Source organism: Chamaea fasciata, unplaced genomic scaffold (genome assembly GCF_029207755.1).
Source record: "Chamaea fasciata isolate MVZ Bird 193981 ecotype frontalis unplaced genomic scaffold, bChaFas1.0.hap1 SCAF_2, whole genome shotgun sequence".
Classification (NCBI taxonomy): domain Eukaryota; kingdom Metazoa; phylum Chordata; class Aves; order Passeriformes; family Sylviidae; genus Chamaea; species Chamaea fasciata.
Window position 1 is genome coordinate 98118712 of NW_027094087.1, and position 15984 is coordinate 98134695.

General features: G+C 36.6%; 1 protein-coding gene across 1 annotated transcript in view; it reads left to right on the forward strand.

The window, feature by feature from the left end:
* OFD1 (OFD1 centriole and centriolar satellite protein) overlaps nucleotides 1–15984 on the forward strand; it is a 29755-nt gene that overhangs the window by 1841 nt on the left and 11930 nt on the right. The window contains exons 3-16 of the mRNA XM_066176832.1: nucleotides 294–494; nucleotides 1250–1318; nucleotides 1399–1426; nucleotides 2218–2325; nucleotides 3028–3164; nucleotides 5191–5364; nucleotides 7257–7363; nucleotides 8235–8354; nucleotides 10719–10792; nucleotides 11463–11554; nucleotides 11700–11889; nucleotides 12530–12660; nucleotides 13039–13150; nucleotides 14618–15217. Coding sequence (XP_066032929.1) covers nucleotides 294–494; nucleotides 1250–1318; nucleotides 1399–1426; nucleotides 2218–2325; nucleotides 3028–3164; nucleotides 5191–5364; nucleotides 7257–7363; nucleotides 8235–8354; nucleotides 10719–10792; nucleotides 11463–11554; nucleotides 11700–11889; nucleotides 12530–12660; nucleotides 13039–13150; nucleotides 14618–15217 — 2143 coding nt within the window. The remainder of the gene's footprint in view (nucleotides 1–293; nucleotides 495–1249; nucleotides 1319–1398; nucleotides 1427–2217; nucleotides 2326–3027; nucleotides 3165–5190; nucleotides 5365–7256; nucleotides 7364–8234; nucleotides 8355–10718; nucleotides 10793–11462; nucleotides 11555–11699; nucleotides 11890–12529; nucleotides 12661–13038; nucleotides 13151–14617; nucleotides 15218–15984) is intronic.

Sequence of the window (15984 nt, forward strand, 5' to 3'; positions counted from 1 at the left end):
CTGAAAATGAAGCTGAGGGTACAAGATTGGTTTTTATGTGAGCTCTTGACTGGGAACTTCTTTTTATTACCATGTTTGATACATTTTGAGGGTAAGTCAGAGTTCACCCATTAGAGGGTTTTGAAGAAAGGCAGGGTGTCCATAGTGCACTTATAGACTTTGCCAAAATTAGTCTGCCCTGTTCTGTTTGTAGGTTGTACAAGTAAAGTGAGGCTCCCTGTGAATTTTGAGAAATTAAAACTCTGATTGAATCACATGTAAACTGATAATACAATTTTTTTTGTCTGTATCAGACACAGCTCCGAAACCAGCTAATCCATGAACTAATGCACCCAATTTTGAGTGGAGAACTTCAGCCACAGATGGTTCCAAATGAAGACAGTTCACTTTTGACAACTGCTTCCAACAGTTTGGTGGCAGATCATCTAGAGAGATGTGGCTATGAGTATTCACTTTCTGTTTTCTTTCCAGAAAGTGGATTAGAGAAGAAGAAGGTAAGTTCAGTATTTTGCCTATGCCATGACGTCTAGGAGCTTTGTTCTCTGGGGGTTGCCATATTCTAACAATTGAAAAAATCTTCTTTTGTGATAGAAAATGCAAACAGCTTCTGATCACCTTCACAAAACATTCCCTCATTTTCATTTTCATGAATACCTCAAACTAGCAATAACCAAATGATGCTGTTCTGGAAAGGTGCAACCGCAATCTGTCTGTGTGGCAGAGCACTTGGGAACTGAACCTGATAAAAGCTTTATTTGGCGATTCAATTCCCTGAAAATGTGGTTCCTGGTCAGTTCAAGCTGTTTTAACTACGAAGTGTGGCTGAAAAGGGCAGTCCTTGTCTTCCCTTCTCTGTAAGAGAACGATAGATTGAAGTTGTTCCTAACTGAGAATTAGTTTTTTGACCTGGTGAGTAGTTAATCATCATTTGGGTTACTGAGCTCATTCAATTTGGATGATAAATCAAGAAAAGTGACAATAAAAGTAGCAAGCACGTGTTGAGGGTGGGGAGAAAACAAAACTTTCCACATCTTCAGCTGACAATGAAGCTACATCCTGGCTGCTCTATGTCTGAAGTAGTGAAGATAAGTAAATGTAGAACAGCAGGCCTCTGAAAATGATTTTACAGGGATTAAATAGATCTTTTGTAAGTGGAAAACATTTACAACTGTAGAATAGTGCCATTTACATACTTGAATATACTTTAATTTAGTTAACCTTTTCCAACTGATCTTTCTTTTCCCCAAAGCTGTGGACTATGCAAGATCTTCTTCAATTTATGAGGATCAATCCAAAATCCAGTCTTTACAAATCACTGGTAAAGTTATTTTGAAAATAAGCTTAAATTACAGTGGTGATGAAAAGTAGACTGGCTAAAACTTCTTTCCTTTCTTACAGACTTCAGGAACTCGGAAGGAAAATAAAGGTACAAAAGGTTTGCATGTGATGCAGACAAGGATAATTGTGTTAGCTTTATTTTTATTAAGATGTGAGCAATAAAAAATTAGATTTCTTGAGTGTGTGTTGGTATGGAGTAATATGGATTTAGTTGGATTTTGAAACTTGCAGTACAGCCGGATGATGAATGTTATATTTCAGGATTATCCAGCTCGTATTTGTGGTGTGGATTAACTGTTGACATTCACTTACAAAATAAATGACTTGTGTATTAGAAATTTGAGAAAAATCTGTAATCAGGTATTAAATATAATGCTCTTTGGAGGCTTTTCATACTAACTTTAGAGAACTCAGGTTTTGGGTTGTCTTTATAGCACTGTATAAGCTTGCAGAATATACTTCAAAAAGTAGTTATAGATTTAATTGACTTTTCCATTGTATTAAGAAATAATTCTTATATCTGCATGATGAAACCTAGCTATACTGTATAACCTAAAGGAGCTTGATCTTCAAGAACCCCTGTTGCCTAAAGGCCTGATAGATAAGTACTAATAATCTTCACTCTCAACTCACCTGGGGAGTCAAGAGTCATGGATGGGAGTAAAGGTTGCAAAAGGACAGCTTTTGCTGACTGAGATGAACTGGATTATGCTTATAATAAGACCATAATTGTTTACTAGTATTGATTTTTTTTAAATACTTGTTCTTTCTCTAAATCAAATAGGTTTTCTTGTACACTGAAAATTGCTTTGTTAATGACAGGCTCAAATTCCATTTTGGTATGAAATCAGAGCTAACTAATCTATTGGATCTTGCTAGGTTTCCTTATGCAAATTTTAATGGGACTTACAGAACATCATCTAAACAGGGAAACTCACAACAGAGAAACTCAGACCACCTCAGTGCCTCCTTACAGAGAGTCTCTTGGTAAGTGCAACCTGTGCAAGTCTCCCCAGGTATTTTCATACTGGTATATGGTATGGCTTTATATATGTTATCTGAATGGTGTTACTTTGTTACTTACTCAAATGCAACCTCAAGTTGTAATGAGTAAAGGTCATGTCTGTCACTAGAATATGGAGTTTCTCAATTTTCTTAAGGCAAAATCAGGATGGGATTTTTTTTTTTTTGAATGACTTGGTGTTTTCTTAAGCATTTAGCTGAGACCAATGACAAATGGACTGTAAATGTTATGTGTTGAAATATGCTCTGGAGAACAGAATTGTAAATGCTTGCCCTCTTCCTGTGAGCAAGTTAAGCGTAGATTGGGAGTTCTTGAATGTATATTATGCATATTGTTACTAATATATGAATTCAAGAAGCTAAAAGTTGCATACAAAAGAAAATCCTTGTCCACCCGTGGTAAAGAGGATGAATGACTATGTAATAGCACAAATAGTGCCTAAACAGCCAAGTGCCTCCTCCTTGGTATGTTATGTTTATATGTATACGTAAAGCAGATAAAAGACATTTCTGTGCTGCCTCTTTTGTGCCACACAAGTCTTTCTGGGACAGTGCTGCTTGGACAAGCTGAGGAATGTCCTGCAGAAAGAGAGGTTCCTGCCATCTTTGGTGAGGTAGCTGCAGCGAGTGTTTTTAAATTATGATGGATATGTTGCTTTTTTGTAGCTGAGAAGCTTCAGCTGATTGATGAACAGTTTGCAGACTCCTATCCTCAGCATCAGAAATACAAATCTTTAGAAGTAACGCTTAATGAATATAGAAAAGAAGTAGAGAAGCAGCTTCAGGAAGAAATGCATCAAAAGGTATAACTCTGGTTTATGAACTTGAGGGAGACATTTAATTTTGACTTTACACATGCAAACTTCTAATACTTAAGGTAAATCGAAAAAACAGATCTAATACTTAGTTACAAGCACAAAAGGCTAAATTAATTCAATACCTGTTGTTAATTTGATGATATAGCATGTGTATTTGTTATCCCCCTTTTCTGTTAAATGTGCACAGCTTTTTATTCTGATGTTAATTTGTAACACAACATTTACTTACTCTGGTTGTCTTCATTTGGTAAAATTTATCTGCTATTTGATTATTATGTTTTAAGGAGAAATGTTTATCCCCCAGTTTTAATTTTCATTCCCAGTTAAGATTTTGATGCTTGAATTTCAGTGTAGTGCATAGCAACTGGGAGGTGTGAATTGCTGATGTGTAGCTTGACAGATAATTAATTTTTAATACTGATGAGAGTTTGCATTCTATTTCAAAGCATTTCACAGAAGCTCTAAAGTTATAACAGACAGTATCTTGAATCATTTCTGATTTTTTTTTCTTCCTATAATTGAAGGCAGCTCTTCTAGAGAATTTTCCTTCATTTTGGAAGTAAGATTAAAATTTTGTCAGATAATTCTTTGATAATCCTTCTGTCTGAAAAATGGAGCAGAGGGAATATACTGCATTTCATTTAAATACATCTTTTTTCTTTTCCATAAATTTCTGTCAAGATCATCAGTTTATTTGGATAGGAAAAAAATCAACTATATTTCATTTCAGTGTATTTTTCATTAATTTCTGTCAAGATCATAAAATAAATGCTAATCTAATAATCAGAATTCTTCCACACACTTTTAAAGGCACTCAGTGTCGTCATCATTTATTTAGCCAAACAAGTAGAAAGATGGAGAGTTAAACCTCTTTTACCTTCATTCTTAATTTAGTCTTTATTCCCCAACTGGCTCTGTTTTTTTTAGTATGTAAAACATGTTAATTTGTGTGTTGTTAAGTTTGTATCAGTTTAAGTATACCAGTTGTAACAAAGGACATGGGAATCTTGACCACATGTACATCTCTTCTAAATTCAATTAGCTTACATAAATTCCTCAGCAACATGATGTGAGTTACTGTAAAACATTTCTAATCAAATTTCATATATACAAGTGATGTTCTATTGTCTCACTATTTCTTTAATTTTTCACAAAATTTGTGCCCACAGACCTGAGTTGCTTGACCAGACATTCCTACTCTGCCTTTTCCACTCTTTAATCTTTTCTCACCATTTTACTCTCATTCACTTTTGATTCTTTTGCTCAGTATTCCCTCTCACTTTTGTCTTGTATTTTTGCTTTCCATTTTCTTCGAAATTCTTGTTGTAGTTCTTTATAACCCATCTGCTCTCACATGTGTTGTCCTTCACACACTGTACAGAGTCATGTTCCCAAAGATTCTTCTGTGCAGCTGCAAGATTTTTGCTTCCCTGTTTGTATGCAATTACCTTTTTTTCTTTCACTGTTGTGCTTAGAAATCAGCGAATCAGGACTTCTCTTTCTGTAACCCTCTCTAGATGAAGTTGTGTTCTGCATTTTTTTTTACACTTCTGGCACTTCTTTTTTACGTCTAGGTGAATTTCTGTGGTTTCTGAGCAATTCAGGGTGTGGGTCTGTTTCTGCCAATTCTGCCAATCACGAGTCAAAAGTGATTCTTTGGGAAAGGGACAAGTGTCAGAGGAGGAGTAAAAGACTGTGGCCATTCCTTAATTCCGAGCAGAGTATCACTTCTGCAGTGCATTTTTCTTCATAGGCTTCTGTTCTGCTCTTGTCTAAAGCTGATAGTTTTGTGTAGGATCTGCTTTGGGAGGCCAAATGAACAGATGAAAACTATGTGAGACATGCAGGTAGTATGTGCTCCTAAGATACTTCTATCACGGTAATTAATTATTATAATTTATCATTTCCTAACAAGAATTTCAAGGTGAAATTTTGAATTGTCTTAGGAGGAATTGTCTTTTTTATTTGAAGATGGACATATTTAACCCTCTCTTCCTCCTTTATGTCAAAGCTTGAACATTTTAAAGAAGTTGAAATAGCAAAGATTAAAATGGAGGAGAAAGTGCAGACCCAGAAAGAAATCTCTGAGCTGCGTCATGAGTTAGAGAAGATGCATCAAGCAAAGTCTGAAGCCTTGATTTCTCGTGAAAAGAATGCTATTGAGAGGCTTCAAAAGCAACAAGAGGTAAAGTTCCAAATATTTTTTTTTCCTAACCTATTGCAAAATGATTCAGCGAGTTGGTTAGACTGTTCTTTTATCTCTGGGAGATCTACCTTCAGCCTTACTTGGCTTATTAGGAAAAACTTAGAATTCACATTTGATCTTATAAATAGGGGAATGTATTTAGCAACTGTGAGAATGACTGTGGTGAAATATCTAAGTAGAGATGGCTGGAAAAGGAACAGTTCTGCAAGCTGGGATCTAAATGTAATAAATACTTTTAAATCTGTTTTAAAAATTTTGCTGAATTCAGATCACTGTTTTTTGGTTTTTTTTTTTTACAGAAAGTTGAATGTAGTTTTTAGTTACACTCTTAAGTTCTTTTAGCTGCTCAGAAGACTCTAACCTAGATGGAACAAATAGCTTGTATGGTACAGATATGCTGTTTCTGTTTGTTTTATATATTGAATGCTATGAATAACCACCATCTTTACTGTAAACTAGCATCTCATTTCATTTCCTTAAATGCTTTGTGTTGATGAATTACTCCTCTGAGCTGTTAACCCTTGACATTTTGCCAGGGTAGTAACTGTTACTACAGCGCACAATAATTTGTGTGCAGTTCTCAACTGCTTGTCCCGATCTCAAGCTGTTACCTCTCAGTTTTTGAAAGAGTAATTTGTTTGCTCTTCTGTTGCCTGTTTGCCTTGTCGCTAACTGTATTTTTACTTGGGTGTGGAGATTTTATGGTTTTGTTTGTCTTTTTTTCTTCCCTGAGAACATGTGATACTGGTTAACAAGCAGTTGTGCAGGTCTCTAAATAAGTTACTATAATATTAAACATTTTATCACCATGCCGTGAATTTATTTCATGGTTGTGTACTTTGAAGCTGACAAGAAAACATCTGTGTTATGCTGTCAGTCATCTTCTCTGGGCATGAAATTAATTCAGTAATTAAAAAAACCCCTACCAGTGACTAGATCAACTTACCTATCAAGTATTGTGTATAAATATTTGATTTCTCTTGTCAGCTTCTGCACTCACTGAGAACTTTATGTTTCATTTACCTGGGTGTGGTAGTTCAGATTCTTTTAACAGAGTTCGTGTATATTTACTTTAAAGCTGTCAGGTCATTTAACTCTCCACTATGACTTTATGTCTAGGAAATTTGGCCTGAGAAACTGCTCTATTTTTTTGTACCAGGAGCAGCAGCTGAATCTGTCAGCACTGTCAAATGCACATGGCTTTCAAAGTTGATGTAAAGGTCCATATGGCAAAACCATAATTTTCTTCTTAAACTTTTTTTTTGGGGGGGGGGTGACATAAAGTATTTTGTGCTTAAGGGCAAAAAAAGCCACTTTTATTAATAGGAAGATATGTGGGTTTTAGTGTTGATGTGTTCATCACTTGGAGAATCCCTTTTACAATTTTTTATGAGTTCTGTATATTAAACTGCAAAAACTGAAAGGCTGTTGATTTACTGAGTTTCAGTTTTAAGTCATGTTTGATCAGTGTGTTTTGGTATTTGTTTCTTCAACTACATTTTTGTGAAGAACATACAGAACTTTTTTATTAAAAAATTCAAGTGTTTAAACATGTTTATTCTGCAATTTTTTAAAAAAAATCCTTTTACTTGAGTTTTAATTAGTGATATTTCTTAAAGGAGGGGTGTTTATGGGTAGGCAGAAGTGACTCCGTCTAAAACATTTTTACTCGGAGTGAAAGTAGAAAAGGAATTAAAAATATATAGTCTAAAATTGATTCTGGATGTTATTTCATATAATGACTGTATAAATAATATTTATGGGAGTAAGATCACTCAGTCCCTGAAGAAGATCCTTTGAAGTTTGTGTGTGTTAAACAGTAAATGAAGTTTTACAGTGAAGTAAGACTAAGATAATATTTTGTGATTCAGATAGAAGCAAAGGAAGTGTATGCTCAGAGACAAAGTCTACTGAAAGATATTGAAGCCATAAGGACCAGGGAGGCAGAACTGAAGCAAAGGATGGAGGCATTTGAAATGTAAGTTGCTGAACAATGTGTACAATGTTAAATGATGCTTCTGCAAAACTTGCCTCAATATGTTTCTGCTTCTGTGATGTTGAAATAGATTATATATACCAGAAGTTAGATGTTACATTTTGAGCAGTATTCTATACTGTCTCTATTAGCAGGGATACCCCATACAAAAAGATGTTTCTGTTTTTTTTTTCTATGCCACCTCATCCAGCCAAAACAGTTCAGCATTGCTTTGCAGGGAAGGAACCAGATGTGTACTTTCAAGTGCTTAAATTAAAAAAACCCAACCTGAAAACAACACAGTATGTAACCCTAACATTCATGAGATATTTACATGAATGTTCTCCCTCGTTAGTCCTATGTTTTGGGGTTGATTTTTTTTTATTATTTGTCCTTAATAAGATCCATTTTCTTTAGTTAAATTAAAACAGTAACAAATCCATTTTTGGCCAAACTTTAAATATTACTTAATATTGTTACTTTGTCATCCGGTTTTCATAGCAAAATGAATATCGTGCTAACAAAAACTTGGGGTTTTTTATCGACCCAGCAGAGGGTGCTGATAGAATAGCGTGCTCATCACTTTCCTCTGAAGTGTTTCTGGTGTGGGGAACTGAGCCAGGGTTAACCCGGGATAGCTTCATAATTGATTGGTACTGAATTTTAAATAGGGCAATTTAGTTTGTGTCACATCTCCATGTTCTTAATGAACTGCAGTGACAGAGTCTGATGATGATGGTTTCAAATTGCTACAGTATTCCAAGCAAGCACGTTGCCCTTTGATGTCTATAAATGTTATTGTAAAAAAGAAAACCCCAGACTAAAACGTTGACTTCATCCCTGGTCATTGTCTGTATATTTCTGAATATTTCAGCACCCAGAAAATTCAGGAGGAGAAAAATAAAGCTATAGAAGATGCACTTCGGCGTCGTGAGGTGGCTGTGAAGAACATAGAGGAGACATATAACCAAAAGCTGAACACAGAACTCTTAAAGTAAATTTTTTTTTTGGTCTTTAATAGGGCATATAATATTTCTAATGAAAACAGAATAATAAATTCTATTGGATTTATTTTGAAAAGCATAGCAAAGCAAGGACTTTGAAAATGTGTGCTTATGTTTTCATTTTAGTCAGATTGAATCTTTTACATTACTGCTTAGCTATTTGGTAGTAAGTTTACTATAGAAAATAATTCTCTTTTGGTTAAAGGTTATATTATTGCTGTAGTTTAAATTCTGTGTTGGTATCTGGAAAAGAGATCTGACATTAGCTTGTGTATTTAGACAAGAGGATCTGAAGCAGTATTAGTTACTTCCTTTCACCACAGTTAAAAGAACTGACCATTTGATGAATGCAGAAGAGGCATGAAGGGGAAATCAGCATTAAAGAGATGCTATAAATTTCTTGGAAAAGGGGTGAGAGACATACTAGTCCACTGCACAGACTGACTGGCTCTTACCTTCGCCCCTTCCCGTTTTTGAAGAGGGATTCTGCGATACAGATCTCCCTCTTATTGATTACCTTCTGCTTGAGCCTGGTCTTGAGAAACTGGCAGTCGTCTGTGACTTCTTCTGGGGTGTTGCATATCCTAACTTTGCTATTGTACTTCCTTGTAGTACCTTGGTCACTTGAAGGGTTCCTTGATACTTCAATGCAGACAAATGCTTTTGGCATGTCATGAACGTGTCTCAGGCACTTACAGCAAGTGACTGATGTATCATTACTTTTTACTGCAAGCCAGTGAGCAGTATTATCTGTGCCTTTAGGTCTTTAAATTAAAGAGCAAAGATGTTGATAGTAGGTTTTGGTAAAAATAATCCCTCAGCGTTTGATGCTTTTGTTAGAGAGCAGTGAAATGCAAGTAATTGACTCACCTTGGTACCTTATTTTATCTGCTCTATTACAGCTAGTTACAAATAGTGATTGCAAAGTCCTTTCAGTACGTGAGGAGAAGCAAAGCATTTTAAGGATAAACTGCTGCTTGGCTTATTTTATCAACATACAAAATATTTTAAGGCATGCTGCAGGTGCTCAGAAAGACAAGATCCGTGTCCTTTTGTCCCAAATCATTGATGAAAAGTATTAAAAAACTACTGTTTATTGTACAGAAGTAGAGATGCTTGCTAGCAAATCAATCTTTTTTATTTTTGCAGTAAACATTAAATGCCATATTTGGGAGAAGGATCTGAGTGGTCTGGACCATTTACAGGAATGCAGGAGGATGGATTTGGCCATATCTGAAACCATTTACAATTATGTTCTAGTCATGTAGAATGCTGAGCTTTCTTAGCTCCTGTGAATTCCAGTTCATTGGAATGGCACTGTTGGGTAACTGCTGGGCTATGAGTAGTGGTGTACCTGGGCAGTGCTCAGTGTCTGGTTGGTGGCTGGTGGTGTGCAGACAACCCCTGGGGCCTGTTCTGGGGCCCTTATTGTCCCACAGCTTCATCTGGATATGGGCACAGGGATCCTCAGCTTTGAACATGAGACTTAATTAAGAGGAATCATTTCCACAATGAATGCCAGAGTTTCAGTTCAGGCAGATTTTGACAAGGATGGGAATCATGCCAGTGCAAATCTTAGGAATTTTAACAAGGAAAACTGCAAAGCTCAGTGCTCGGGGCAGAATAGCCCTATGAGTTTGTATAAATGGGGAAAAGGAGTTGACTGAGGAGCTGCATTTCTGAAGAGGAGGTGGGTGAGTTACAGTGAATGCCAGCTTGATTGTGAGCCAGCAGCATGCTCTAACAAATAAGGCAAAACAATATGATGGGTAAGATTAGAAGCAGCCTGGCCAGCAGACTGAGGGGACTTACTGTCCCTTGAAAGGTACTGGGGAAGGTTATGCTGGGAATACCATGTCCAGGTTTGGGCTCTCCAGTTCAAAAAAGTCATGAAGAAACTGGAAAGGGCTTTGTAAAGCCTGTCAGGTTAGTCCATTTGAGCTGAACTCTCAAATGTGACCTCTGAGTTCATATGGTAGGGGCTGGAAGTTGTGTCTTGAGAGATTTAGCTTGGACATAAGGATAAAAATCTGCAGGGAGAGTAGTGCAGTATTGGTACAGATCATGCTGGGAGATGGTGAATATATGTCCTTTGAGGTTTTCAAGACTTGGCTTGGAAGAGCCACATCTGCTTTGCTGTACAGGTGGCAGTAGTCTGGCTTTTTGAGGAGGTGGTTGAATGAGATGATTGGCAGGGCCCTTTCCAGCCATTTTGGTGGGTCTGTGAGAGTAAATTTTGTCAATAAGTAGTTGTGTGATTATAGTTTAGTTTGGGAAAGGATGGAGTTAACACAAATGCCCGTGCATGTGAGCACACACATCCTTTGGGAATATATGATTCTTTTTGTTTCTAGATATCAGCTTGAATTAAAAGAAGAATACATAGCCAGAACCAATAAAGTTACTGAAGATGAGAAAAAAAATAAAGGTAACCATCTGTCTGAGATTGATAAAGTACCTGTTTATCTCTAGAGCTTTTACTGTCATATGCCAAACCACTACTGTTACTGAATAGTCCTGGTGTTCAGTGGTACAAGGGGTAGAAGAGCCATCAGAACAGAGACAGTTCAGCAACAGTGACAGTTCAGCAGGTCTTTGCTGTTGAGAATGCAGTGGGAATCATAAACTGCTGCTTTGCACAGAGGCTCTAAAGCATTCCTGGTTTTTCAGTGTCCCATTTCCTTCGGAAGTCCTACTGGCTCATTCAAGCTTTAACTGAACTCTGGTACTGTACCCTGGCACAGTTGCCAGCTTCTGCATTTACTGTGCACAGGATGTTTAATTGGGGCTTGTAGAAGAGAGCTGGGACAGATAACAGTGTTTGACTTTTAAGTTAGGGACGTGCAAGAAATGATATAGCACAGGCATATGAATTTGATTTATTTAATTCTAAGTAATGTGTATATGCATATGTATACATTTGTATATACAGCACAATTTACTTAATTTTGAAGGTGTGTGTATGACATTCAGTCATTTTTATGTCTTAAATTAAATTGAATTTTGGGCTTAGCAGCTTAAAACTGTTTTCTGCTGATACATATTTTTACTGTAATACTCTACTAAGTTTAATTCAGCATTTGTAATCCTCCCTGCAGAGCAAGCTATGCTTTTACAAGAAGAAGCCATTGCTGTTAATTCAAAAAAGGAGGAACTCAAGCAAGCTGTATCACGCACCAAAGAGCTTGAGGTAATTGTAAATATCAATTTAAAGAAGCCTGTATTCTAATTGGTGCAATTGAGGTATGTTACAAATAAAAAAGAAAATGTGAAATAAAAATAATTGTTAAGTAGCACAGCAGTTCATAAGCTTCTAAACTGTTCTTTATCTGCAGCTGGATTTGGAGTCAGTGAAGGCCCAGGTTCTGTTGGTAAATAAACAGAATCAGTTGCTGACAGAAAAACTGAAAGAGGTGTCAGACTATCCTTTGCTAAAGGAGGAAAAATTGGAGCTCCAAGTGCAGAATAAACTGCTTAGGCAACAGTTGGATGAGACTCGGAGTGAGAACCAGCATCTTCGAGACAGTCAGTGTGAACCATTTAGTTATTTTCTTATTTGTGTTTCTCTACAAGTATTTATTCAGAAGCAAATTTTCATTAAAATGCTTTCTGTGTATTATGCTTACTAGTAATTTGCATGAAGCCCAAGCTAGTGTTTGCATATAATTGAGCACTCCTTGACATATGTTTATTTTTTTTTTATATGTCTGTATGGGAGAAATCCTGAATTAAGGATATCCCTTTCATCCTCTGAAAAAAGCAGTGCAATATTTCTAACCATAGCATTAGTGTGGTTAATAATGGTAAAAGAACATCACGTTATTATTTAAGTGCTTGCCTAACTCTAGTAATAAATACAAAGTATTTTTAATGTGTATTTCAGATTATAGGAGAGTAGAGATGTGTGTGCAGTTATGTAAGATAAGGATATGTATTTTTCTTCCAATGTGGGACAGTCTGGGTCTAGTTCTTAAGGGACTACACCAACAAAGATTTTGGTCCTTTGTAAAAGGAAGAAGAGAAATGTCCCCGAGTACTTTATTCAGACAAAGACTTGTTATGTTCCTAAAATCAAATCAGCTTTACATGTTCACAGGTGATCCTGTAGAAAAGTACACACTTGTTATTCTTTTTCTGAGTGTCCAGTGTTTTCCTTTTGGGGTAGAGCTGTCACAGCCCTCAGCAGAGTACCTGGCCTGCCAAGTGGAGCTGAGGAGAGTGGAGCATTCTAAGAAGCTGGTGCTGGATGAATTTGAAAGTCATAAGCAGATGTTGGAAAAACAGCTACAAAGTGAGGTAAATTATTATTTCTGAATGATTTTAATCTTCTTTTCTTCCTGTCGTCTCTTTCACAATTACCCATCTGCCTGTGCAGGCCGTTTGGTGTGCAGTTACAAGAATTGTTTGTACTGTGCTTATTTTTATGTAAACTACTCTAAAGAAAACAAAACATCACCACACCAAAAAACTACCAAAAAAAAAAAAATCAACCCAACATAGCCAAGTAAGTCTTACTGAGTCACCAAATTGTCAGTGCTGACTTTCAGTAGGATGGTATGTGTATATGGTCTGACTGGACCTGAAAAACATTTAGAAAGCAGGTATTCGGCCAGTTGAGATTATTCTTGTTATCTGAATTATGCTGGTTTTTGTTTTTCTCTTGATTTCCTATAGATTGAGCGTTGTGCCCAGTTAAAGACCCAACTCTTAGACTCTGAAGCTACTGTCAGGAAGTTAAATGTGCAGGTTGAAGAACTGAAACTGCAAGTGAAACAAACACAGGCAGGTTTGTATCTTATGCCAGAGCAGTTCTTTATGAAGGAAAAGCATAAGAAGTTCCAGAAGCTTATAAAAACTGTGGTTATGCAGAACTAACACATCACCAGGGAGTAGATTAAAGTTTAAAATCAAAATGTATTTAAAGCCGAGTTTAAAAAGCAGACTCATTACAACCTCCTTTCAGAAAACAAACATACAGGAGGAAGGGAAAATACTCCTCCCTGAGCATTTGCATGTTTTTATTGTCTGTTTTTCCTCGTTAAAAGGACATTGATGTTTTCTGATAACATAAATGGCATTTTCCAGCAGGCAACTTGTGTTTTCATGCATTTTGATCCTTGAATATTCATAATAATCAATGTGAATTGGATTTTGTACCTCAAAAATTTAAATCTGACTCCTCAACAGATTTAGTCAAGTCTAATAACTTTAGCCTAAGTTATGCTTAACTTATCTCATATGGGCATTAGAAACAGGAGCACTTACACAAAGCAATTTATTCTGCTGAAGAAATGTACTTCTAAAGATGCCTGTCAAATTGCTAATATCAAGTATTATAAATAAAGGGTTTGGTAAGTATATTTAATGTAAAAATATGGAATTGAATTCTGCAATGATTATACATTACAGATAGCATGTATATGCAACTGTATATGCGTATATATGCAACCATGGTACACGTATCGGGACCATTTGGAATTGGAAATTTGTTAGTATCAAAATAGCAAATAAATATTTTAATTAAATGACTGAAAGTACTGTAGGAACTTTTATTTTACATCAGAGTTAATGAAGTCATTGAAGAACCATTTATGTAGAATAAAAACAAGACTGTAAATTTGCTGAGAAAGATACAGCCCTATTGATTGGTCTTTTGGGCTTGTTGAAGCATGCAAGTACAAGGAAGCAGACAACTCCAAAACATTTAGTTTAACTGACAATTTTAGAGTACATTTAATGTAAAAAAAAAAAATTTAGAGTACTTTTAATGTAAAAACAAAAAAACAAAAACAAAACCAACATTTTCTATGTGCTGTGTTGTTTTTCTCCAAAATTATTTTTTATTTAAATAAAGAGAAACTGTTAAGACTTGTGGCATGCCCTGTGTTCCTTAGACTTTAGCAACGTGATTAGCTGTAATGTGTCCAAAATGGTCATGTTTTAATGTTTGTTTATTTACTTAAACCTTATTTAAGAAATAGGGTTGTAGAGTACATACTTAACAGTAGTTTTATGTGGAAGAATTATATATTTAAAAAACAGCAGTGGTAATTTGTAGCTTTGGAGCTGCCTTAAAAACACATTTAAATCAAAATTTCAATTAAGCCATTAAATTCTCAAAATGTATCCAATTCCACAGTAGAATAATTTGATCAAATTGGAATTGAAATGCCATGGTTTGCTATTTTTGCTTTGCTGTGGGTCTCCCTCTATCTGTCTTTAGTGTCACTCACCTTCTCTTGCTCCCGTTCAGCCCTGGAGAACGAGGTGTACCGGAACCCGAAGCCGTCGCTCGTTGATCGCTCCGTCCTCGACTTCTTGGGGGACAGGGTGGTGCCCCCCGACGTTTACGTGGACGGCGCCTTCCCCAGGCACCCGCTGCTGCCCGACGTGGGCACGGCCAGCGCTGCACCAGGGCCCGCCTGTCACCAGCTGCCGCGCAACGCTTCCCCGGACTCTGACCTGGACTGCATCGTGCAGGCCCGGGCCAGGGTGAGAGAACTGGAAAAAGAGGCCGAGTACTTGGAAGAAGCCTACAGGAGTTACCAGCACAGGGTCAGGCAGAATGCAGCTGCAAGCAGAACACCAAGGAAGATGCAGCCTCCTTTAATTCTGCAGTGTCCTCTTAGTAGATACCCTTTAAATACCCAGCAGGAACTGCTAGAGGATAATCCCAGCTCCCCACATTCACCTCAGAGCAGTCCAAGAGGTGAAGAACACATCAAAAGGACTGGGCAGGTTGATATCTTCCAAACTCCCTTTACACCACCACACAGAGGAGCATCTTCTTCAAGGTGCCTTTCTTCTACTCCCAAACCAAAGAGAGACCTCAGTAGTAAGAAAATTCCAGATGGTAAGTCACAATTGTTAATGGGGTGCAGTAATGGGTTTTACTTACTCTTCCTCTTGTGCTCTGGGAACAGAAAGATTTAGCAGTGGTAGTCGTTCACTAGTTATTTACTAAGATGCAGGAGAAATCAGGAGATGTGGTTTTGCAGGAGAAAGGAATATACCAGCTGCTTGGAGTATTGCATCTTCCTGCAAACAAATACTGGAGAAGTATATTGAGGGAAGTTAAATGTGCCCTGGGGGAGCTTTCAAGAGAAGACTATACCATACAAATGGCTACATGTGTAACTTTATGATATACAGAGTTTCATTCAAAACTTGCTATTAAGTATAACTGCTTTGCAACATTAATTGTAGTTTCTTAACTCTCCTACATTTCTAAACTTTCATTTAACTGTTGTAGTTAAAATGTGTGGCAGAAGATGTCTTTGGCTTCTCCTAAGCTGAGCTTTCCAGTCTGAAAAGTTCAGATTTCCTTTGACTTGTTCTTTTTGCTGTGACATCTTTATAAAATACTCCGAAGCAATTGTAAGGAGGAAGGATTTGGGGTTTGAAAAATTTTAATTTGCTATTAATGTCAGAGTTGCTAATAATTGTTTAGTCTTTTTTTTTTTAAGTACAGTACTCAGAAAAACAAGCAAAATAGAAACAATTTTTTTAAAAAAATCTTGTTTCAAATCTGCACTACATGTACTTCTAGAGTGATGCAATTTTTTTCACCCTGGCTTCAACTGGATTTAATAGGATGAAAAAAAGAGACAGTAACAAAAA